This window comes from Trachurus japonicus, chromosome 17, assembly GCF_045865225.1.
Source record: "Trachurus japonicus isolate A0001 chromosome 17, Traja_1.0".
NCBI lineage: Eukaryota > Metazoa > Chordata > Actinopteri > Carangiformes > Carangidae > Trachurus > Trachurus japonicus.
The window spans coordinates 17,684,386-17,704,742 of NC_140923.1; the positions used below are offsets into that span (position 1 = coordinate 17,684,386).

Consider the following 20,357-nt stretch of genomic DNA (forward strand, 5'->3'; position numbering starts at 1 on the left):
TAATCACACTTCGCAGCACAGCCCTGTTGACTTCAAACCAGTCAGAGAACAGACAAAAATAACTTATAAACTAAAGTTTGTTCTAATTTCAGCATAAAATGGTGCATTAGTCATCTTCTGTAAATGGGTCAGGTCTTCTCCTGTTATTTCAGTTAGGTGGGTGAGGTTTGTGGGTATGACATAGTCATAGTCGCAATCTTAAACACTATGTTGACTACCATCCTCATACAAAATGATGATCTAGGCAAGTCTGAAGTGTGTGTGTGTGTGTGTGTGTGTGTGTGTGGGTGGGTGTGTGTGTGTGTGTGTGTGTGTGTGTGTGTGTGTGTGTGTGTGTGTGTGTGTGTGTGTGTGTGTGTGTGTGTGTGTGTGTGTGTGTGTGTGTGTGTGTGTTTGTTTTTTAAAGCTAGGGTATTTTACCTTTCTGATTTAATTGTTGATGTAGGTTGTATAATGTTATTAGAGGGTTAGTGTAAGGGAAGGGCTACCTTATAATTTTACAACATAAAGCAACACAAACATATTGCATTGCCATATTGGCTAAACCCAAAATAACCACAAGGATAGCTATATTTAAATTACTTGTACAGTATAACCTTCCTAAAATACACAGTAACAGTCATCTCAAAAGGCTTTGATCTGAGTAGGCCTACATGTTTTTTACCTTTCCAAGTTAATGGAAAAACAAAAAAATTGTGTTTCAAGTCTTCTATCCCTGACAAACTCTGATACATCTTTTATTTTTACAAATATATTAAAATAAAATAAACTAGAGACACTCTAATGTTAACCCTGAAGCTGGCGTTGATTCTTTTTCTTTTTTTAGGGCCTGTGATTCACAGTGATTTGCATCATGCAGTTCCACCCATGGGTGTATTATGTATTATGTATGTATCATTATATTATTATAGTATTGCTGGTCTTATAATAGATCCATGGCTCCACCTAATGAGTTCCAGTAAAAGCAAATTTACTCTTCTATAAACCGTCTTTGGTCAAAGGGTTGTGGGTGTAGTGTGTGGCCTGCGACGTGTGGCGGCAGCACTGAGGCGACACTTTGTTTCCGCCCCCGAACAAATTAATCCGAGGAAGAAGAGGAAGAAGAAAACCATCAACAAGATATGCGAAACTTTACCTGGACTGTCACTCCGACTCGGTCTTTTCAGTGAGAGGGATGGGACTCTTACCGAGGATACCCGTTTTATGCACACTTTTCTTCATCGTAGTCCTGTCAGAAGCGTCTTTTCGACGGGTAAGTTGCAACTTAAACAACGTCCGTGCTGCTCCCGTGACTAAAACGTGACTCAGCTCGGTTTATGACTGAGATGTTGTTTATCCGAGGCGGCGGCGGCGGCGGCTAACAGCGAAACTAACGTAGTTGAGGCTAATTCAGGGGCTCTCACTCTACATAACCAAGCTAAACACGGCGTTAGTCAGTAATAGGCTTAAGTAGAGGTTCAGACATGATAGAAAAACAGTGGTGCTGTTTTGGAAAAACCGGGCCAACCTCGTTAACTAAGCACCGAAAAAGAGACAACACCAGATATTTTAGCTTTGGGGTTTCACAGAGACTGAGACGGAGCTGGCGTCGGTTTCTGTCTCAGACTTCAGCCGGTGTGTCTAATGTCTAACATGTCACGACAAGACAGCCCTGCTATTTCTACTGTACTAGATGTTAAATGGGAAGCTAAGCTAAATGTGTTCCTTGCTGTGTGTTATCTAAAAGCCACAAGTTTTGACCTACTTTAAACTGGCTCCAAAAACTGCGATGCAGAAGAACATCTAGTCTGCGGCTTTAGCAAGTTATTTATCAGGCAGACAATAGTAAAGGCTTGGAGATACTGTAGGTAGCTAGATTACAGCTGAGTCTTTACTGTCAATGCTTTGTTCAGTCCACTCTACTAAATGGCAACAAATGTTGGAGTGCAATGTTATGGAAAAGACAGCACTGAAGTGTACAATTTATGGTATTGATCATCATAAAAAATGATTCATTTGATTTAATCAGATCTCTATGGCCTTTAAACTCGTTTCACTGCATTGTTTTCATCCATATTCATGAGGTAACTGGGCCAGTCAGTCCCCTGCAATGCATGAAACTCATCTAAACTATGTTAAAACCATCACATCTGAGTCCGATTAATCATTACTGCGCAAAGATAAGATACCAGCAAAGAAAAAAAAAACAGCAAGAATGTGAGATGAGAAAAAAAAATGTTGATCATTTAGAAACTGTAGTGGATAAGCAGAAAGTCTTTTTTTTTTTTTGCAGAAGCTGTGTCCTCATGTCTCCGTCCTCAGAGAGTAGCTCGAGGTTTCTGTTTTTATATTTGTACACCTCAAACAATCCTTGCAGTGTTCTGGTTTTTTACCCTAAATAAACACAGATTGCACCCCTAGTTCTGAGTCTTTGTAAGTTGACTTTGGACAAATAATTGGTACATTTAGAGCACTGGCCTAGTTTGTGGCTGCACAGTAGAACTCGAGCTTTGGAAATAATGACATTTAAGTGCTGTCTTCACACTCAGCCACACAAGACACAAGTAGGACAGAGTGTGATACCAGTAGCCAGACTTACTCATAAAACAGTTTGTAAAGTAAGTGAATTAACTTCCCCTCCCAACAACGAACATGTGAGAGCTTTGATGCTGAATAGGCAAATCGTGGAAAACCTTGACTGCACGAGCTATAAATAGTATTTAAATCTCTTTTTGCATACATTTCGTGACCGATTGTTATCACACACTTCATGTAGAATATCAGGTTCAGAATTAATGTGTTGAAATTGTTGAGACATATAAACATTTGGCATTTGTGTTATGTTTCCATAGAAATTTTACAACAGTTCTGCTTTTTTTTTCACTTCTTTTTTGACACTGATGATGATGATGATGAATGTTGCACGATGTGAGTAAACTGATTCTCTGTCTGCCCCTCTAAGGTTTGCTTCTTTCAAAGGAAGCATTTTTGCAGAACTGAAATTTTATTTTCAGATATACAAAGCACGAGATACTAGAAACACCGGAAAGGAAACAACTTGACAAATATTAAACCTCAAGATAAGGCTGTAACCCCAAAACAGATTGGTCGAGTTCTTTTGAGATACGCCTGAAATACGTCATGTTGTCCACTGACGCCTTTAGAGGAACTTGGGCTATGACTCCTTGATTTGTTAGTGAGACATTTGCCAGTATTATCACTAAGTAACATCTACACAAGATTCACCAGATTCGTCAACATGAACATACTAAATTGCAGAGCAGCAGAGATGCCAAATGGTTTTTCTCTGTGAACACACCACATGAACCGATCATTTTGTTTTCTTGCCCCACTATCAGGTTGAGGCCCAGCACTGCGTGTGGTATGGCGAGTGTGGGGAGTCGATAAAGGTGCCCGGAAAAAAGTACAACTGCAACTACACTGGTCCTCCCAAACCTCTCCCCTCTGAGGGTCAAGAGCTTCTCACGGTATGTTTCTCAGTGCTTTTTGACGTTTGACGCTGTAACCAGTGTTTTATTACATACTTCTGCTTTCCATTGGTCAAAATATTATTATAAAAGTGTATTAAAGGGGATGTCATTGTGTGTTTTTTTTGTTGTTTTTTTTACATAAAGGAACTTTGTCCTGGTTATGACTATGGAAACCGAAGCCTCTGCTGTGATGTTGACCAGTTGCACACACTCAAAGGGAGTCTCCAGCTGCCCCTTCAGTTCCTGTCTAGGTATGCACTGCGGTTATAACATTAGCTAATGAAGCACATGACAAACTCTGAAGGACGTTATTATTATCTCCCATCTGACACTGAGTAGGCCGTCTACCCCTTCGAGACTGTCACTGTGTACTCATGCGGCTCCACTGGGGTTAGGGGTCAGGGTGCATGATCCGAATACTGGATTACAGATAGACTGACTAGCCAGACTGCTTTGTTTTGCAGAGGTTTACATCTTTTCTTATCTTTGTAGGTTTTTATTTTTTTATTTCACCACATTTATTACTACCTGGTTTACAGCTGTTTTCCACATATAAACTTTACCTTTTTTTTATTATCTGTAAGTTATGCAACAACTCTGACACTCGCTACTTCTGTGTGCAGATGTCCGGCCTGTTTCTTCAATCTGATGAACCTCTTCTGTGAGCTGACATGCAGCCCCCACCAGAGTCAGTTCATGAACGTCACCAATGTCAATGTGTCCAGTGTAGTGGAAGTGCAGTACTACATTGGAAAAACGTTTACTAATGGTGAGTTCACATCACATCACATCACACATGGGCTAAGACACAAGAAGCGGCTGCACCTTCATTTTCGTGGCTTCCTGGTTAAGTCTAGAGAGAAAACATGCTCATTTTGACCACATTTGGCTTGCATGCCAAACCTTATTGACCCTACTTAAACATGAAGTCATGCTCCAAGTTGTGTAATTCTGTGGGTAACTCACAGTCATAACTGCTGTAGTCAAACAAAAAAGAGGAAGGGGCAATTTAACTTTTTTTTCCCAAAATAATTCAAATGCACTTTTTCAGCCATGTACAATGCGTGCAAGGACGTCCAGGCACCGTCGAGCAACGTGAAGGCCTTATCACTGCTGTGTGGCAAGGATGCAAAGGACTGCAATGCCACTAACTGGATCCAGTACATGTTCAACATTGAAAATGGACAGACTCCTTTCCCTATTGACCCAATATTTTCAGGTAAATGATTTTGTTGTAATTCATTGACATAATATTTAGTCATTTTTAGTCATTATTTAATCCATCATGTTGTCTTTCTTTACTCTAGATGTCCCGGTTTCTGGTTACACTCCCATGAACAACAAGACGTATGCGTGCACTGAGGGCTTAGAGGATGGTTCGGGTCCATGCTCCTGTCAGGACTGCACAAATGCCTGTGGGCCTAAACCCGTACCCCCCCCTCTCCCCCCGCCCTGGACAATCTTTGGTCTAGACGCCATGACGGTGATCATGTGGATCTCCTACATGGCCTTCCTGCTTATCTTCTTTGGAGTTGTGCTGGGAGCGTGGTGCTACAGGTGATGGGTTTTTTGATTGCCGTGTTTTCTTTTGGATTAGGACCGATATGATACAGTGAATCTGCAGCCATGCGATATTGTCACAAAAATATCTTGGTTCTGTTGCTCGTGTTTGAAGTTAATATCTAACTGGTTTGTGCGGTTATGTGCGTTTACAGGAAGAGGACAATCATGTCTGAGTATGGCCCCATACTGGACAGCAATAACCCGCTGTCTCTCAACAGTGATAATCCTGACCAAGGTAATCTGTAATCCGTTTGCCATAGATGTAATTCACCTGCTTTTTAAGGTGTAATTAAAGTAATTCTTACTCCCAGTCTTCATTTCTTCACAGTAAACGCATCCTGCTGTGAAACTCTTGGCGAACGCTTCGAGAACGCACTGCGGATCCTCTTCAGCTCCTGGGGTTCCTTCTGCGTGAGGCATCCCTCTGTGGTCATAGTGGGCAGCCTGGTCCTTGTGGTGGCCTCGTCCGGGGGGCTGGTCTACATGCACATCACCACTGACCCCGTTGAGCTGTGGTCATCTCCCAGCAGCCAGGCCCGCCAAGAGAAGGACTACTTTGACAGCCACTTTGGACCTTTCTTCAGAACCGCCCAACTCATTATAACCACTCCACTCGTCAAAAATTACACCTACGAACCGTACTTTGGTGGAACAGACGTCCCATTTACACCCATATTGGGTATAGACATCCTGCACCAGGTGGGTTAGTGGTAGAGGTCAGTTCGCTGTCATTAAAACCACTGAGTGTATAAAGTCGCTTCTGTTACTAAATTGTGAAGAGCAACTTCATTCTGAAACCTGAGGTCATTGTTTCTCTTCTCTTTGTCTGCTTTCATTTATTTCTAATTATAAACAACCAGGTGCTGGACTTGCAACTTGACATCGAAGCCATCGTGGCCACATACGAAGGTCAAAATGTCACCCTGGAGGACATCTGCTTGGCTCCGCTGGCCCCGTACAATAACAACTGCACCATTTTGAGTATCCTCAACTACTTCCAGAACAGCCACGCTGTGTTGGACCACAGCATAGGAGACGACTTCTTTGTCTATGCTGACTTTCACAGCCACTTCCTCTACTGTGTCAGGTGATTTTTTTTTTTTTTTTTTCTCCAACCGGTTTCTTTTCCTTTTTCAAATAGTGACCACTAAGCTGGTACTTATTGTTTTAAGTTGAGCCTTTGCCTGTTATCTGTATCTGTTATCTCTGGGCTAAAGTAAAAGGCTCAACATCCGTATCAAAATCAACACCTGCAGCTCACAAGATCTGTCTTCTCTGCATGCGGGCAAGAACTGTTGTGATTGAAAGTGTCGCCTCAGAATAGCCCCAATGAACTTCCTCATTTGTTGTCATGAGATGCGTCTTTTGTCTTTTTTATAATAACAGCTTTACTCTTATCTTTTCTCCCGCAGTGCACCAGCATCCCTCAACGACACCACTCTCCTCCATGATCCTTGTTTGGGCACGTACGGGGGCCCAGTCTTCCCGTGGCTGGCCCTCGGGGGATACGATGGTGAGCTGGAGTAACACTTGTTGATAAAGTTACTGAAAATAGTGGCAGTTCTTCCTGCACAGCACTTTAGTATCCAAGAGATTATCTTTAGATTCTTTTGTTGCATGACAAAAAATCTATGGTCTTCTGAACTTAATGTATGTGGTGGTGGTGGTGGTCAATTTAAAGCTCTGTCAGCATCACCTGACATTGTGCAATGTAGACACAGGTAGAAGCATTAAGGTTACCAATTAGCCCTACATGGTTTATGCAGCTGGAGCATTGATTGATCGATTGAACTGATAGCAATAACCAATACAGATCACAGGGAATGTATTAATTTATTGTCTGGTTGATATTGTCCCGTCGCTGCCAAAGTGAGTGCTCAGCTGGTTGAATCGTCTTTATCAACAGGCTTGATGACCTGAGGATTGTATGTGTGACGCTGTCGCTTTTACAATTAACATATCCTTTGTTTCAAACTACAGAAACCAACTACAACAACGCCACTGCTCTGGTGATCACCTTTCCACTCAACAACTACCTGAACGACTCAGTCCGGCTAGGAAAAGCTCTGGCATGGGAGAAAGAGTGAGACATGGATCTGCTTCTAACATTACATTTAGATAGCTTCAGCAAAGAAAAAGCACAATTTTCCTTGTGTGTTCTTCATGTGTTTTCTATTTGTGTGCATTTCAGATTCATCCAGTTCATGAAGAACTTCAAAAATCCCAACCTGACCATAGCGTTCAGTGCAGAGAGGAGCATTGAGGATGAAATTGACAGGGAGAGCAACAGCGATATCAGCACCATAGTAATCAGCTATGCCATTATGTTCATCTACATCTCTCTGGCCCTGGGTCACATCCACAGCTTCAAGAGATTGATGGTAAGAGACGAAGCGCCAATTCCCTGTCGTAATCATTTGCCTCGCTCATGCCATGACAAACTCTTCATTCCTGCCTGTGATGCAAGAGCTTCAGTTCAACAGAACGAGTACAACTCGCTCGACGACTTCCTGTGCTCATGTGTAAAAGGGAGCAGCTAAGGGAGGAGCGTGACTCATCCTCTGTCTTTTGACTCACACAGGTGGACTCTAAGATTTCTCTGGGTATAGCGGGTATCCTGATTGTACTCAGCTCTGTGTCCTCCTCACTGGGGATCTTCAGCTACGCTGGTGTCCCTCTCACGCTCATTATAATTGAGGTCATTCCCTTCCTGGTGCTGGCTGTTGGAGTGGACAACATCTTTATTATAGTGCAGACATACCAGGTAAGCTATTACAAATTAATATAAATTAATGCTTATGTGCATCTTCACTATCTGTATTATTAATTTATTCACTTAACCATTACTCTTGTTACTTTTCCTTCTTACGCCAGACTCTCGAACAGAACAAATGTATTACATTTCAACAGAGATACCTTTTTTTTTTAACTCACTGAAAGTGATTTCTGTTTGTGTTTCTGAACAGAGGGATGAGCGGATGCCACAGGAGGAACTTCACCAGCAGATTGGACGTATTCTTGGAGATGTTGCTCCCAGCATGTTCCTCTCCTCGTTCTCCGAGACGGTGGCTTTCTTCCTGGGTAAAAATGAGTTTTCCATTAAATGCACTCCATTATATGTACACAGACGATGTAGATGAACATTTAAAATGTGTATTTTTAATGGTGGTGGTGGTTCTACCTCATCTAAGACGGTTTTAGTGGACAGGGTTGAGACAGTTGCCTCAAGAAATGCAAGAAATGTTTTCAGGTTAGTCACTCGGTGATAAAAACTGTTGACGTTTTCTGTGTGCAGGAGCCTTGTCCAACATGCCTGCAGTCCGGACTTTCTCTATGTTTGCTGGCTTGGCGGTCTTTATTGATTTCCTGTTGCAGATCAGTTGCTTTGTCAGCTTGCTCGGCTTGGACGCCAAAAGACAGGAGGTGAGTCTGAGGGGAAACTGTGGTAACATTCATGATGATGATGTTGTCTGAGAGCTGAGAGATTAATGTGAAAAGGCTTTCCTTACTGATGTCACAGTCACAATTTATTGTTCCACTCAGATACGTCACTGACTTTTCATCCACACAGTCGGCGCTCATGATAATTCAACTGATTAGTTCTATTTGCGGATTTATTGTTTATCTTCTGCTCTTTGGCCTCAGTGGTGCACGGCTGGAGACATTCTTCCTCCTCTTCTTCTTTGTTCTTTGTTTTAAATGATTCAATCTTGAATTCTGTCACAGACTGAATTTCACTTATCAAACGCTGTGTTGTCTGTTCTGTTAAAAAGGGGAATCGACTCGACATCATCTGCTGTGTAAAACTGCCAGAAGGTCAGGAAACCCAGACGGAGGGCTTCCTCTTTCGCTTTTTCAAGAAAGTCTATGCCCCATTTATCCTCAAAGAGTGGGTGCGACCAATCATAGTAAGTCCTCGGTCACACTCACCCACATCTTCCTTATCTCGAGAGTGAGTCCTCCTGCTATGTATTATTTGGGAGTTGGAGTCATAACTCCCAATGTGTAGAATATTGATTTTGGTCGGTATATGATGATCGTGTTTTTCATTTTTCCCTCTTCAGGTGGCAGTGTTTGTTGGAATACTCTCCTTCAGTATTGCTGTAGTGAACAAAGTAGAGATTGGACTGGACCAGAAACTATCAATGCCTGATGTAAGTGTTTATATTTTATATTGTAAATGTGTGTTCATGGATTTGGTTTCGCCAGATGTTGAAAAGCAGAATGGTTATATCAAAGTATTTGTAGTAGCACTTCACCTGTGATGTAGTTTATATTTCTGATTACCTGACTGCCCCTGACTGTTTGTCTCTCCATGCAGGACTCCTACGTGCTGGACTACTTTAAGAACCTGAGCGAGTTTCTCCACACAGGAGCTCCAGTGTACTTCGTGGTAGAGGACGGACTCAACTACAGTAGCCCGGAGGGCCAGAATGCTGTATGTGGAGGAGTGGGCTGCAACAACGACTCCCTGGTCCAGCAGGTCTACGCAGCCTCACTCATCAGTAACTAGTAAGGCTCAGCTATAAAACATTACTTTAATTTGTGTAATCTAACAAAAGATTTGTTTCATTTCATTTTTTCATTTATTGTTTATTTGATGAGGACAATGCACATTAATGAACAATTGGTGACGCACACATGACGTCATGTAAATATGCCGGATTTAGCTCAAAGCTAATTTCCATCCGTAGTCGTTTAAAGACGGACAGACATACCATGAAAAACAGATAACAATAGGAAGCTACCTGCGTAAATATAATTAAAAAAAATGAATATTAGCAGCAGTTACAACAATAAGAAAACAGATAACAACCTGCATAAATATAAGAGAGGACAGAGTACTAGCAGCAGTTATAGCAGTAAGAAATAAGAAAACATATAACAATGCATTGCAGCGCTGCATGGCAGTCTGTGACATTAATTCCTTCATTTTTTCCCTTTCAGCACAACTATTGCCTTCACGCCGTCCTCCTGGCTGGATGACTACTTTGACTGGGTGAAGCCTCAGTCCACCTGCTGTCGATACTACAACACCACTGGGTCCTTCTGCAATGCCTCGGGTAAATTTTAATCCAATGTCAACACGCTTTGAACCCTCGTCTCACAAGCCTGGTGTCACAAGTTCAACATTTTTTTTTTTACCAATCCCTCACACGCAAAATGTAGTGAAACATATTTTATTCAGATTTTGTTTTCAATTCAGTGCTTTTGTGTCAGACTAAAATTTGCACATTTATCAAATACTTGTTGGTTTAATGGAGGAATTTACCCCTGATGTTGCTTTTATAGTGGTAAACACATCGTGTGTGCACTGTCGGCCCATGACTCCTGCTGGAAAGCAGAGACCTGAAGGAGAGGACTTCATGCAGTTCCTCCCCATGTTCCTGTCAGACAATCCCAACATCAAGTGTGGAAAAGGGTAATTTTATACCTCTGACGAAATGTTATTGAAAGCACATGACAAGCCATTGAATGTTTTCACTTTAGCTTCTGCTTCTCCAGTGTTAACCCACTTTTGTTTTGGTTTGTAAAATTTTCCTTCCTTCACTCTCACTCACAACGTGTTAATGCTCTTACAGCGGCCACGCAGCCTACGCCACAGCAGTTGACCTGTATCCGGACAATGCAGGGGTGGGGGCCACTTACTTCATGACTTACCACACCATCCTGAAGGAATCCCCAGACTACATAGACGCTCTGAAAATGGCCCGAATTCTGGCCAGCAATATCAGTGAGTCCATGGGCCACAAAGTGTTTGCTTACAGGTAAGTCCTGTCGCTTCGCTTAGTACGCTGTGTAATTAGATACAATATTTAGTTGTTTTTAGTTCCATCTACTCCCCTGGGGGGGTTTAAAGGTGAAGTGCTGGTATCACAATTTCTGCTTGTTTTCAACTCAGGGTTCAAGGAGAGGATTAGGTCATAGATAAGCACACAGGAAAGAAAACATTATAAATGGCAATGGAGCTGATGTTTGACCTTAAGTATTGCATTATCCACCCAGTGTATCCTATAATATCACAGAGAAGTCACACCACCGAGGTTGAACCCAGTGATCCATGAATGATCATGTTTGTGGATATGAAATTAGATTTGCTGCGTTTATACAATGATAGAATAAGCTGAATCAAAGGTTTCCACTGAAACTATAGAGTCTGTCATTGTAAATATCTACAAATAAGAAAAGAAAGTTTTTAATTTTACACAGTACAGTCACATCATGTCTTATTAGTTTTTAAGCAACTGGACAGGTTTCTTGCTCTGCTCACTAAGACACATTTTCCTCCCTTCACAGCATCTTCTACGTGTTTTACGAGCAGTACCTCACCATTGCGTACGACACAGCTCTGAACCTGAGCGTGTCGCTGGCGGCCATCTTTGTGGTGTCTACTGTGTTGCTGGGCTTCGAGATGTGGTCAGCCATGCTGGTCAGCCTCACCATCGCCATGATCCTGGTCAACATGTTTGGCGTCATGTGGCTGTGGAGCATCAGCCTCAACGCAGTCTCCCTAGTGAATCTGGTCATGGTGAGGGCGAGGCAACATGAAACACACACACAACTTTTATCACATAAAAGTTTTACACACTAGCAAATGACATGTAAGTTTAAAGTAAAGCAGGGAAAATAAGGAAAACATATCAGTTCGGATGAGTTTTTAAGTTGAAAGAAAAATGATGTCTATTCACAACATCCATCCACTTTTTTTGTAGATTTAGTCAACATTTATGTCAAATATGACAACATTTTATAACATGGCAACATCATCAACAACATGAGCTGTCCAAAATTGAGACATGTTTTAACTAATGGTGAAATTGAATGAATGAATGAAAGTTTTATTTGAACATAGAATAAGAAAAGAACAGAATAATGATAATCATTCTTGATGCAAATTCTTTGCAGTTTTGTGGCTTTTTAGGTCTTTGAATGACAGCGTTTTAAACCTGGAATGTGTTTACATTGTGTCTGGCTGTCTGATCCCTCGCCTCACTTACCCCTTAGGAACTTTGATCTAGCAATGTCACCAAGTCCACACATGTCAGCGCTTATGTTGACATTAAAGTAAAATGTTGTTATAACCAGAAAGAAGCTGGAAACATAGCAGAAACATAAGTGTTCACTGGTTTTTGTTCCTGCATTTCCGCCTTTCTGGTGCTGAGTTGTTTCCTGTCCTGTGTTGCAGAGTATCGGTATCTCGGTGGAGTTCTGCAGTCACATTGTGAGAGCGTTTTCCATCAGTGTGAAGAACAACAGGGTGGAGAGGGCCGAAGAGGCTCTGGCTCACATGGGCAGTTCTGTAAGTATTGCTTCACCTGTTCTCCACATGAGCAATATAAATAAATAAGGGTGTGTTTGGATTGAGAATATTTGCACAGGGTTCTTACGGATCCTTAAAAAGTCTTAAAAGGCATTAAATTCATTAATCAAAAAACAAGGCCTTAATTGGCATTAAAATGTCTTAAATCAATTTTTCAAAAGTCTTAAAAATGTTAACACATGGTAAGTGGTATTTTATGGTTGTAATTAGTCTCAAATCTCAAAATAATTGGTAACATTCTGACATAGAGAAGTTAGTGGCGGCCGTCAACGCTAAATTTCTCACCGCCACCAGCTCCCGAGTCAGTGTTTTTTTTTTTCCAGACTTTTTATGCATTTATTTTGAAAGGACAGCTGGAAAGAGACACAATCCAATGTTCATGTAGCAGTCACTTTACCTTGGATCACATAGGAAAGTGGGTAAAATTGTCCCTAACCCTATGTAATTGATGTGGTGTTTTTTTTTCTTTTTTCTGCATTTGTGTTTATTATGAAGTCGGTCTTAAATTTCATTTCAAGTGGCTTTAAAAAAGTCTTAAAAAGTCTTAAATTTAACTTGGCTTAAGCTGTAGGAACCCTGTTTGCAGGCTGATGATGTTGATCTCTGTGTATACAAGCATGTATGGTTGGATCAAGTAATGTTTTGTTTTGAGGAAAACTGAATTTCAAAAAGGTTAAATACTGTATTTTAATTTCTTTCATATATAATCAGTTGCAACATTTAATGACACCGTTTCCTTTTTTGCAGGTCTTCAGCGGGATAACGTTAACAAAGTTCGGAGGTATCATAATCCTGGCACTTTCCAAGTCACAGATCTTCCAGGTCTTTTACTTCAGGATGTACTTGGCCATCGTGCTTCTAGGGGCCACACACGGCCTCATCTTCCTCCCTGTGCTGCTCAGCTATATAGGTCAGTAAAGTCACTCATTTAAAGTCAAAGACAAAACACCAAGATGTAAGATAAGTGCACAGTTCATGTAAAAATGTTCTGCCTCTTCACACAGGTCCTTCAGTGAACAAAGCGAAGGTGTTTGCTGCTAATAAGCGCGTCGCCGGCACAGAAAGGGAGCGCCTCCTCAACTACTAGCAGGCTCTTTGAGACAATGAACAATGAACCAACTGTTTGTCTGGGATGGACTGTGTGGGTATGAGCGCAAGCGGTTTCTGTGATTACTGACACACTGGTTGTCGTTGCCACTACTATGCACGGATTTAACTCAGGAGTAACATGGGATCGGGAGTGCCAGAGGCCTTTTTTTTTTTTCACCCAGCTGCATACACACCGATTTCTGAAGAAGACTTTGAACCCTCACCATTCCTCTTCACACTACAGGACAAACATGACTTTGGTAGATGAAGCCTGTGCGACAAAATGGAACAGACAAGCAACACTTTGACAGTGTGGAAGTAGGAGAGACGCCAACACCCAACATCAGTTTACAGACAAATCCTGAGTCCATATGCTATATCTATTTTGATTTGGGGAAATTCAAAAGGGTAAAACTGGTCAGTTTTTCATGTTTTTTAAGTATATACTGAGAGAAAACAAACTATGTGGAATATTTTTTTGCAAACGTTTACTTATGTGGAACATTTGTAGAACATTTTGATATTATAAACCATTTAATGGCTGGAACACGGCCCACACTGAACCTAACGGACAACAGTAGTGAAATCAAAGGCCCTCATAATACCTGGCATTAACGTGGATCACAGTTTACATACTGTATAATAACAGGCCAGCTCATGGTAGCATTTTCACCCAGCAATAATATGTGTTTTATGTGTTATTATTTCCTGTTCACATAGAAGAACTGGAAGTTGTCTCATATTACAAATATTTGGACACGTTTGACTTGACCACACTGGTTTTGAAATGAAACATCGTCTTTCACTTTCCTTGTTCACATCTATATTTTGAGTGCAGGGAATCCCCGAGGCTAATTTCCACATGGATGTGGATCTTAACGACATTACAGACGTTTCATTACAGACTCAGTTTAATGGAACATGGAGCCAGATCACTGCAGCCTGCCATGTCTTTTATTGCCACACCTGTACCTCTGGAGTTAATCCATTGCCACATTTCATTATAGAGTTTGTTCATGTATCTCAATTGTTTGAAAGACTAGATTGTGAGTTCATCTTGAGTTCAAGGGTTAGGGTTAATGCCAGATGTTAAGGATACTGTAAAGTTAATAATGGTTTTACATTGAAGTGTAAATGAGACACTTTGCGGTTACTGAACAAAACACAAAGCTTTACTTGTAACTGTAAATAACAGACTAGAGTATGATATTCAAACCTGTGTAAAATCACTGGAATAATGGTACAGTCTTGAGTTTGTCATTCCAACACAGTTAAGTTATTATTGTTTTTTGCTTTTTTCATTTTATTTTTAATTTTGTTAACCATTAACATTATGATACCTTGCATTGCTGTCCTTTTAAGGAAGTTTCTCAAAGGAATTACTTGGTTTTCAAGGATCAAAAAAAAAAGGAAAGAAAAAAGACTTGTTCACTTTTATCTTGCCCCACAGTATGTCTGAGATACTGACTAGTGGAGATGATCATTCATTAAGTCTTAATTAGGATGGTGTGCTCTCACTAATTCAATTTGAACAGGCCTGAGACATGACTGGAGAGAGGATGTCAACATGTGCCCGGGAACTTAAAGGGACAGTACCATTCCTTGTTTTTAGTTTGTATTTTGTTTTCTTTTTTTTCCCCACCATGATGCAGTATTGTTTTTTTGACATGTATGGTGGAACTGTGTTGAAGAGAAGAACCTGTGTATGAATAATGATTATGAGCAACTGACTGAAAAAGTTGTAACATGTGAGTAATGAAGAACTGTGCTTGTAAACAGTGCTATACATTGGCCTGGAAGAATAATCTCTGACACTGAAGATTAAACCAACCTCTGGTTTTTAGTTTTTAACAATTTTACAATATATTCACATGTATGAATTTATTTCCTGTGCCCAAACATATGTCCTGTAGGTTATTGTGCTTTGGTTAAAATAAGGCACAAGTTAAACACATTAGAAGCCATATCTCCTCTTACTGTAAGTCACATCTTGCTTGTCAGCTTCTGCCTGTAGAGTATTTTAGCTCCTGAATACAACTGCAGTGTCAGCTACTGTAGCACAAATCGCACACATGTCGGATGAGATTGTCCAGACTGACCACAGTGTGGCGTCATCCATTCATGAAGCTCTGTCTGCATTGTGCTCTCTGTGAAAAAAATAGTGGGAGTGACCTATTTTTCTTTTTCTTTTTTTTTTAATGTCTCAAAGAGGAGCAGCCTTGCAATGCTTTTACCTCGTCAAGTGAATTAAATATGCGCCTGGTGCCACTGTCTCAAATGCAGACTCAACACAGTATAATGGAGCGGGGGTTTGTTCGGCATCAGAATTAGACGCTTTTGGATATTTACTCTCAAACTTTACAGGCCATCAGTCACTCACATCCCATTTGAAAGTCACTGCCAAACCCAGAGCCATGCACTTCCTCCCCGGCCTGTGTTGTTGTGACTGTCTGTCCAGCGCTGTTGTCACACAAAACTCTGGCTCATGACTTATTTATCCTCTGTCCTGTAGCACCAGGGGGTGGGGATGAAGGGGGGCTGAGAGATTAAAATATTAATTTCCTCTGCAGGTCTGCAGCGCTGTCTGCGGGGGAGAATATACAGGTTGTGTGTGTGTTTGTGCATGAGAGAGAGAGAGAGCACTATTATGTAAGATGTGCATGGCTCGCCTCCGACTAGACTCTGACCTGCCCTCATCTTTTATTATTATGACAGGCTCACACTGTACACAAAGGGTGTTGTCATTTCATAGGGTGTGAGCAACATCTTAGGAAAACAAAAGCAGAGAAAGTAACTGAGAATAAGTTGCAGTCTCAATGGAGTCAAATAATTCCCACATATTTGGCTGAAAATCTTTGGAGATTTTTGAAACAGAAATGTATTTCTGCTACTTTATACTTTGCTTGGGATTAATTCCTAATATTTAAAATTATCTATGATCATATACTATTATATATACTGTAAATATACACATACATATTATATATATGTATAATGTGTATACTGTATATAGAGGACAAACTGTCTTTTATAGATAGATAGATAGATAGATAGATAGATAGATAGATAGATAGATAGATAGATAGATAGATAGATAGATAGATAGATAGATAGATAGATAGATATAAAAGACAGTTTGTCCTCTGATTCTTTCATCCTGTGACCTTCGGCTCTATTAACAGCAGATGAACTCAAAATAGATGTTATTTATGTAAAACAGCGAGAGAGGTACAGCACACTGTGTAATCTCCTGCAGACAAAGTCACTCAGGATGTTTTTATTATGAAAGATTTTTTTTTAGTATAATTTGTTCTGATGGGCCGAGTGGTGAATCACCGGCCCCCTCCCCCCAAATATCTGCTGTCTGACCCTGCCTGGATTATCAATCCCTGGAATTTTATTTATTTATTTTTCTCTTAGATAACAGGACTAATCTAGGAAATAATCTCCCAATAATCTGTTAACTAATACAGCTCAGGAGCTCCAATTACAACACTCATGTTGTTGAATTTAATGGTTATGTGTGGGATGAAGTCGCATAGTTTGCACACAAATATAGGCACAGGAAACAAGATGATCTATAAAACTGAGAACATACTGTACTTCCTATTACTTTTGTAAAATGTGTGCATCACATCTGCTTCTAAAACTAATTGTCTAAAGAGTAAAGAGCGTCCTGTGTCCAGATGTGGTCCTACCCCCTCCTGTCCTGTAACCTCCCCCTGTACTGTGTTTCCTCCCACACTTGTCCTTGGATTCACATTGGGGCCTCCACCACCACACCTACTTAAAAAGTTGATCCGTGTGTGTGTGTGTTTTTTTAAAGATCCATCAATAAATAAGTGTAAGAAGCATTTAATGTCCCGCTTTGCGTCACTGGTTTTCTGTTACAGTGGGTTCAGTTGTCTCTGAAATAGACTCTTGGGGTGGAACAAAAGGGATTAGGTAGCCTTGTCAAACACGAAGCAAGGATCAGATTTTCAGGTCCACCCGCAGTGCTTTCCCCCTCCTGACCACGGACCAGTGTTGGATAGAGGAAAAAAAACAAAAACATTATGTAGTTACTGAAAAAAAGAAGCTGGTGGATTTGGGTAGATGCACTTGTTCACATCAGAAAAACCTGTTGGTAACTGGTATAAATAACAAAAACAAAGTATTCAAACTTTAAGATCCTGCAAGGTTACAGAAATAAAATCAGGTTAGGATTAATGTTAGGGTCACCACCACCACCACCACCACAAGGTATTTTCAGCCACAAGCTTCAGTGTATACACCTCCGTGTTTACAAACTACAGTAAATGGTGAAAAAGCCCTGAGTCACAGTATCATGACAGGAAAGGGGTAAAAATGCCGTTTCAGCCAAATGTTGTTATTTTAAAGGGATGGGCAATAGACCGCAGCTTGCCCCAAACGATGGTACACATATTTTCACAATGAGGGTCACTTATGTGTGAGCAGGGCTCAGGAAGGGCTGTCAATAGACCCCTTTATGAGGCGCCGAGGGGGGAATTAGGCCGTCAATGGAGGGGACTAAGCCACGTATGCCGTGTGTCCACACTCGGGCACGGCCTGTTTGTTTTGATGGCAGCACGAGACTGGCGTGACTGCTGGCCTTGTTTACGTTGGATGTGTGTCAGGCAGGAGAGTTCCCACTCGATGAGAAACTGACCTCTCAGATTGCATCAGAGCAACAGGTGCAGTTCATTTCCAGTCAGCCCCATTTGAAGTCACACCTGAGTCAATGGGCTGAACTGATCAGGCCTGACAGTGTGAAAACAGGACCGGGAAGCCAGAGGGGTGTTTCATTAAGGTGGCAGGGATTAATGTGGAAAGCTTGTCTTGGCCTGTCCAGTTTAAGATCGGCTGCTGAAGATGACTAAAGACAGAACAAGAACAAGGAAACATGAAACATATAATATGGAGAATGAAATCATGAAACGCATGTTGTAGAGGAGCAGTCAGCTCAGTGTGGATAACTTAGTTTGTTGCAGAGCTCTACTGAAAATCTTATTATTGTGAGCTCATGTCCCATAGGATGAATAAGAATTTTCCAAAGTGCTGAAAATTAACATATAAGATGCAACATACTGTAACTGGCACAACTAAAGTAGTAGTTTATTGCAAAAGAATACAGTTATGTAAATAATTAACTTTTTGTGTTTTTCTTAGCTGGATTCCTCTTTTTAAATGTTTATATGGCATTTAACACAAGACTGCAACCTCAGGTTAATCATTGGCTTTGTTATGATTGCAGTGCATTAACCAAGCACATGGAAAACTGTGCTGAACTTTAGACTCAAAAAAAAGAAAGAAAGATACAAGAGCAATAGGTGCAACACCTGTTGAGATGCACAAACTTGGCATTTTGATTGTCAGGTGACCCACAAAAGTTTTTCGCAGTGCGGCATTTACAGAAACTTTGAACTTAAGGAACTTTGCAGGAAAACGTTATTTCAGACGGGCAGATTGACTGCAACCCTAAGCACGACTAACCTACCCTGCTTGTCTGAAGGGGAATCTGTTTCCATGGTAGCTTAGATCAGGTTTATTTAAGCCTACAGCTGAGCTACAGAAGCAGCCGTGTGATACTGTATCTGAAATGTAGACAAGATGGCTTCAGGATTCACCAAACTGGCCACATTTCATCCTGAGGTGGATGTGCATGTTTCTACCTACAGTATCTTTATGACAGTTCATCCAAAGGTTATTGAGACATTTCACATTTAAACACAACTGCACACGTCAACCTTATGGTGGCGCAAGAGGAGAGGGCGAGATGACCAAAAGTTGTTTAGGAGACAGATTTCCAATTAGCAATTAATAACAACAACAAAGTCAGAGTCTCGTTTCGATTGAACAAGCAAAGCAATTTATTTACAAACATACACAGGTAGTAAGTGTCGCCCATGAGTCTGTCCTCACAGAGTGTTTAGTGTGCATCGTTCGGCGAAATCTTTGGGCTTGCAAACAGAAAAAGAAGCTCAGTAAATTTAATTGGTTTTTTTTTTATCCCTCAACCTTAAATATCAGCACAATCCAAACATTCATCAGTGAAATCGTTTCGTGATCATTTCAGCTCAAATATCATCAATACTTGGAGCATCATCAAATACTATTTTCAAGAGGGGCCCACTGCCTGATTTGGTGGCCTCCCAATACTCTGTGGTCTTGTGCAAGATCATTTCAAGGTGATAAAGAAAAGAAGAAAAAAATCAAGTTGAGAAAACATGCCAAATAAATGGAATAATTCTTTTTTTTTTTTTAAGTTGGTCACATTGGCACGTCTTTTTCCTCTTAATTTTCAGTGTTTATTCTTCTTTTCTTTTTTTACATTTCAAATCAACAAACGCTTATTCAAGTTAAATGTGAATGTTTGAGCCGTCAGGGTCAGGGTCCATTAAAGAGCAGTGTCCCTTAAAGCCTGCAGGGACTCAGTGTCTTGCTCAAGGACCCTTCAGCAGGAGGACAACTACTGGCACAGGGTCTTCTTAACCCAGATCAACCAGGTAAAAAGGACATTCTCTCTCTCAAAAGCTGGAATGCCCTGCCGCCACCCTGCTGCTAATCCTCCTCACTGATCAATGGCATTTTTGCACTCATGAGCAACTTCACAGAGCGACCTCCTTGACCCCATTACAGCACCGTAAAATGTGCGGAGCAATACACTCTAACATAGAGCACAGGAAATTCGACATTGATAAAAGTGGGTCTGGTCTCCATGAGTCCATGGCAAGCATCTGACTGGTAGAAAATGAATGGAATACTTCAGTGAAAATAGGAAGTCCCATCTCGTCTGCAAGTACCTGTGTACAAACAATCATTTCTTGTCATGCGGATAAGTTGTGGCTAGAAAATAGTGAATAAAACACAAGAGAGAGAGAGAAAGAGAAAAAACAAAACAAATCCAAGGACAA

At 40.9% G+C, this 20,357-nt stretch overlaps 1 protein-coding gene across 1 annotated transcript; it reads left to right on the top strand.

The window, feature by feature from the left end:
- The first annotated feature begins 1,094 nt into the window (after positions 1 to 1,094).
- npc1 (Niemann-Pick disease, type C1) lies at positions 1,095 to 15,326 on the top strand. The gene is made up of 25 exons (XM_085805743.1): positions 1,095 to 1,252; positions 3,339 to 3,467; positions 3,615 to 3,721; positions 4,094 to 4,239; positions 4,522 to 4,689; positions 4,778 to 5,027; positions 5,186 to 5,268; positions 5,362 to 5,732; positions 5,894 to 6,120; positions 6,446 to 6,546; positions 7,014 to 7,116; positions 7,225 to 7,414; positions 7,615 to 7,797; positions 8,000 to 8,114; positions 8,329 to 8,456; positions 8,807 to 8,941; positions 9,098 to 9,187; positions 9,355 to 9,545; positions 9,981 to 10,096; positions 10,326 to 10,455; positions 10,616 to 10,801; positions 11,331 to 11,562; positions 12,220 to 12,333; positions 13,102 to 13,264; positions 13,359 to 15,326. The coding sequence occupies exons 1-25, from the start codon at positions 1,175 to 1,177 to the stop codon at positions 13,439 to 13,441; spliced, it is 3,819 nt and encodes a 1,272-aa protein (XP_085661869.1). The 5' UTR covers positions 1,095 to 1,174; the 3' UTR covers positions 13,442 to 15,326.
- The last annotated feature ends 5,031 nt before the right edge of the window (positions 15,327 to 20,357 follow it).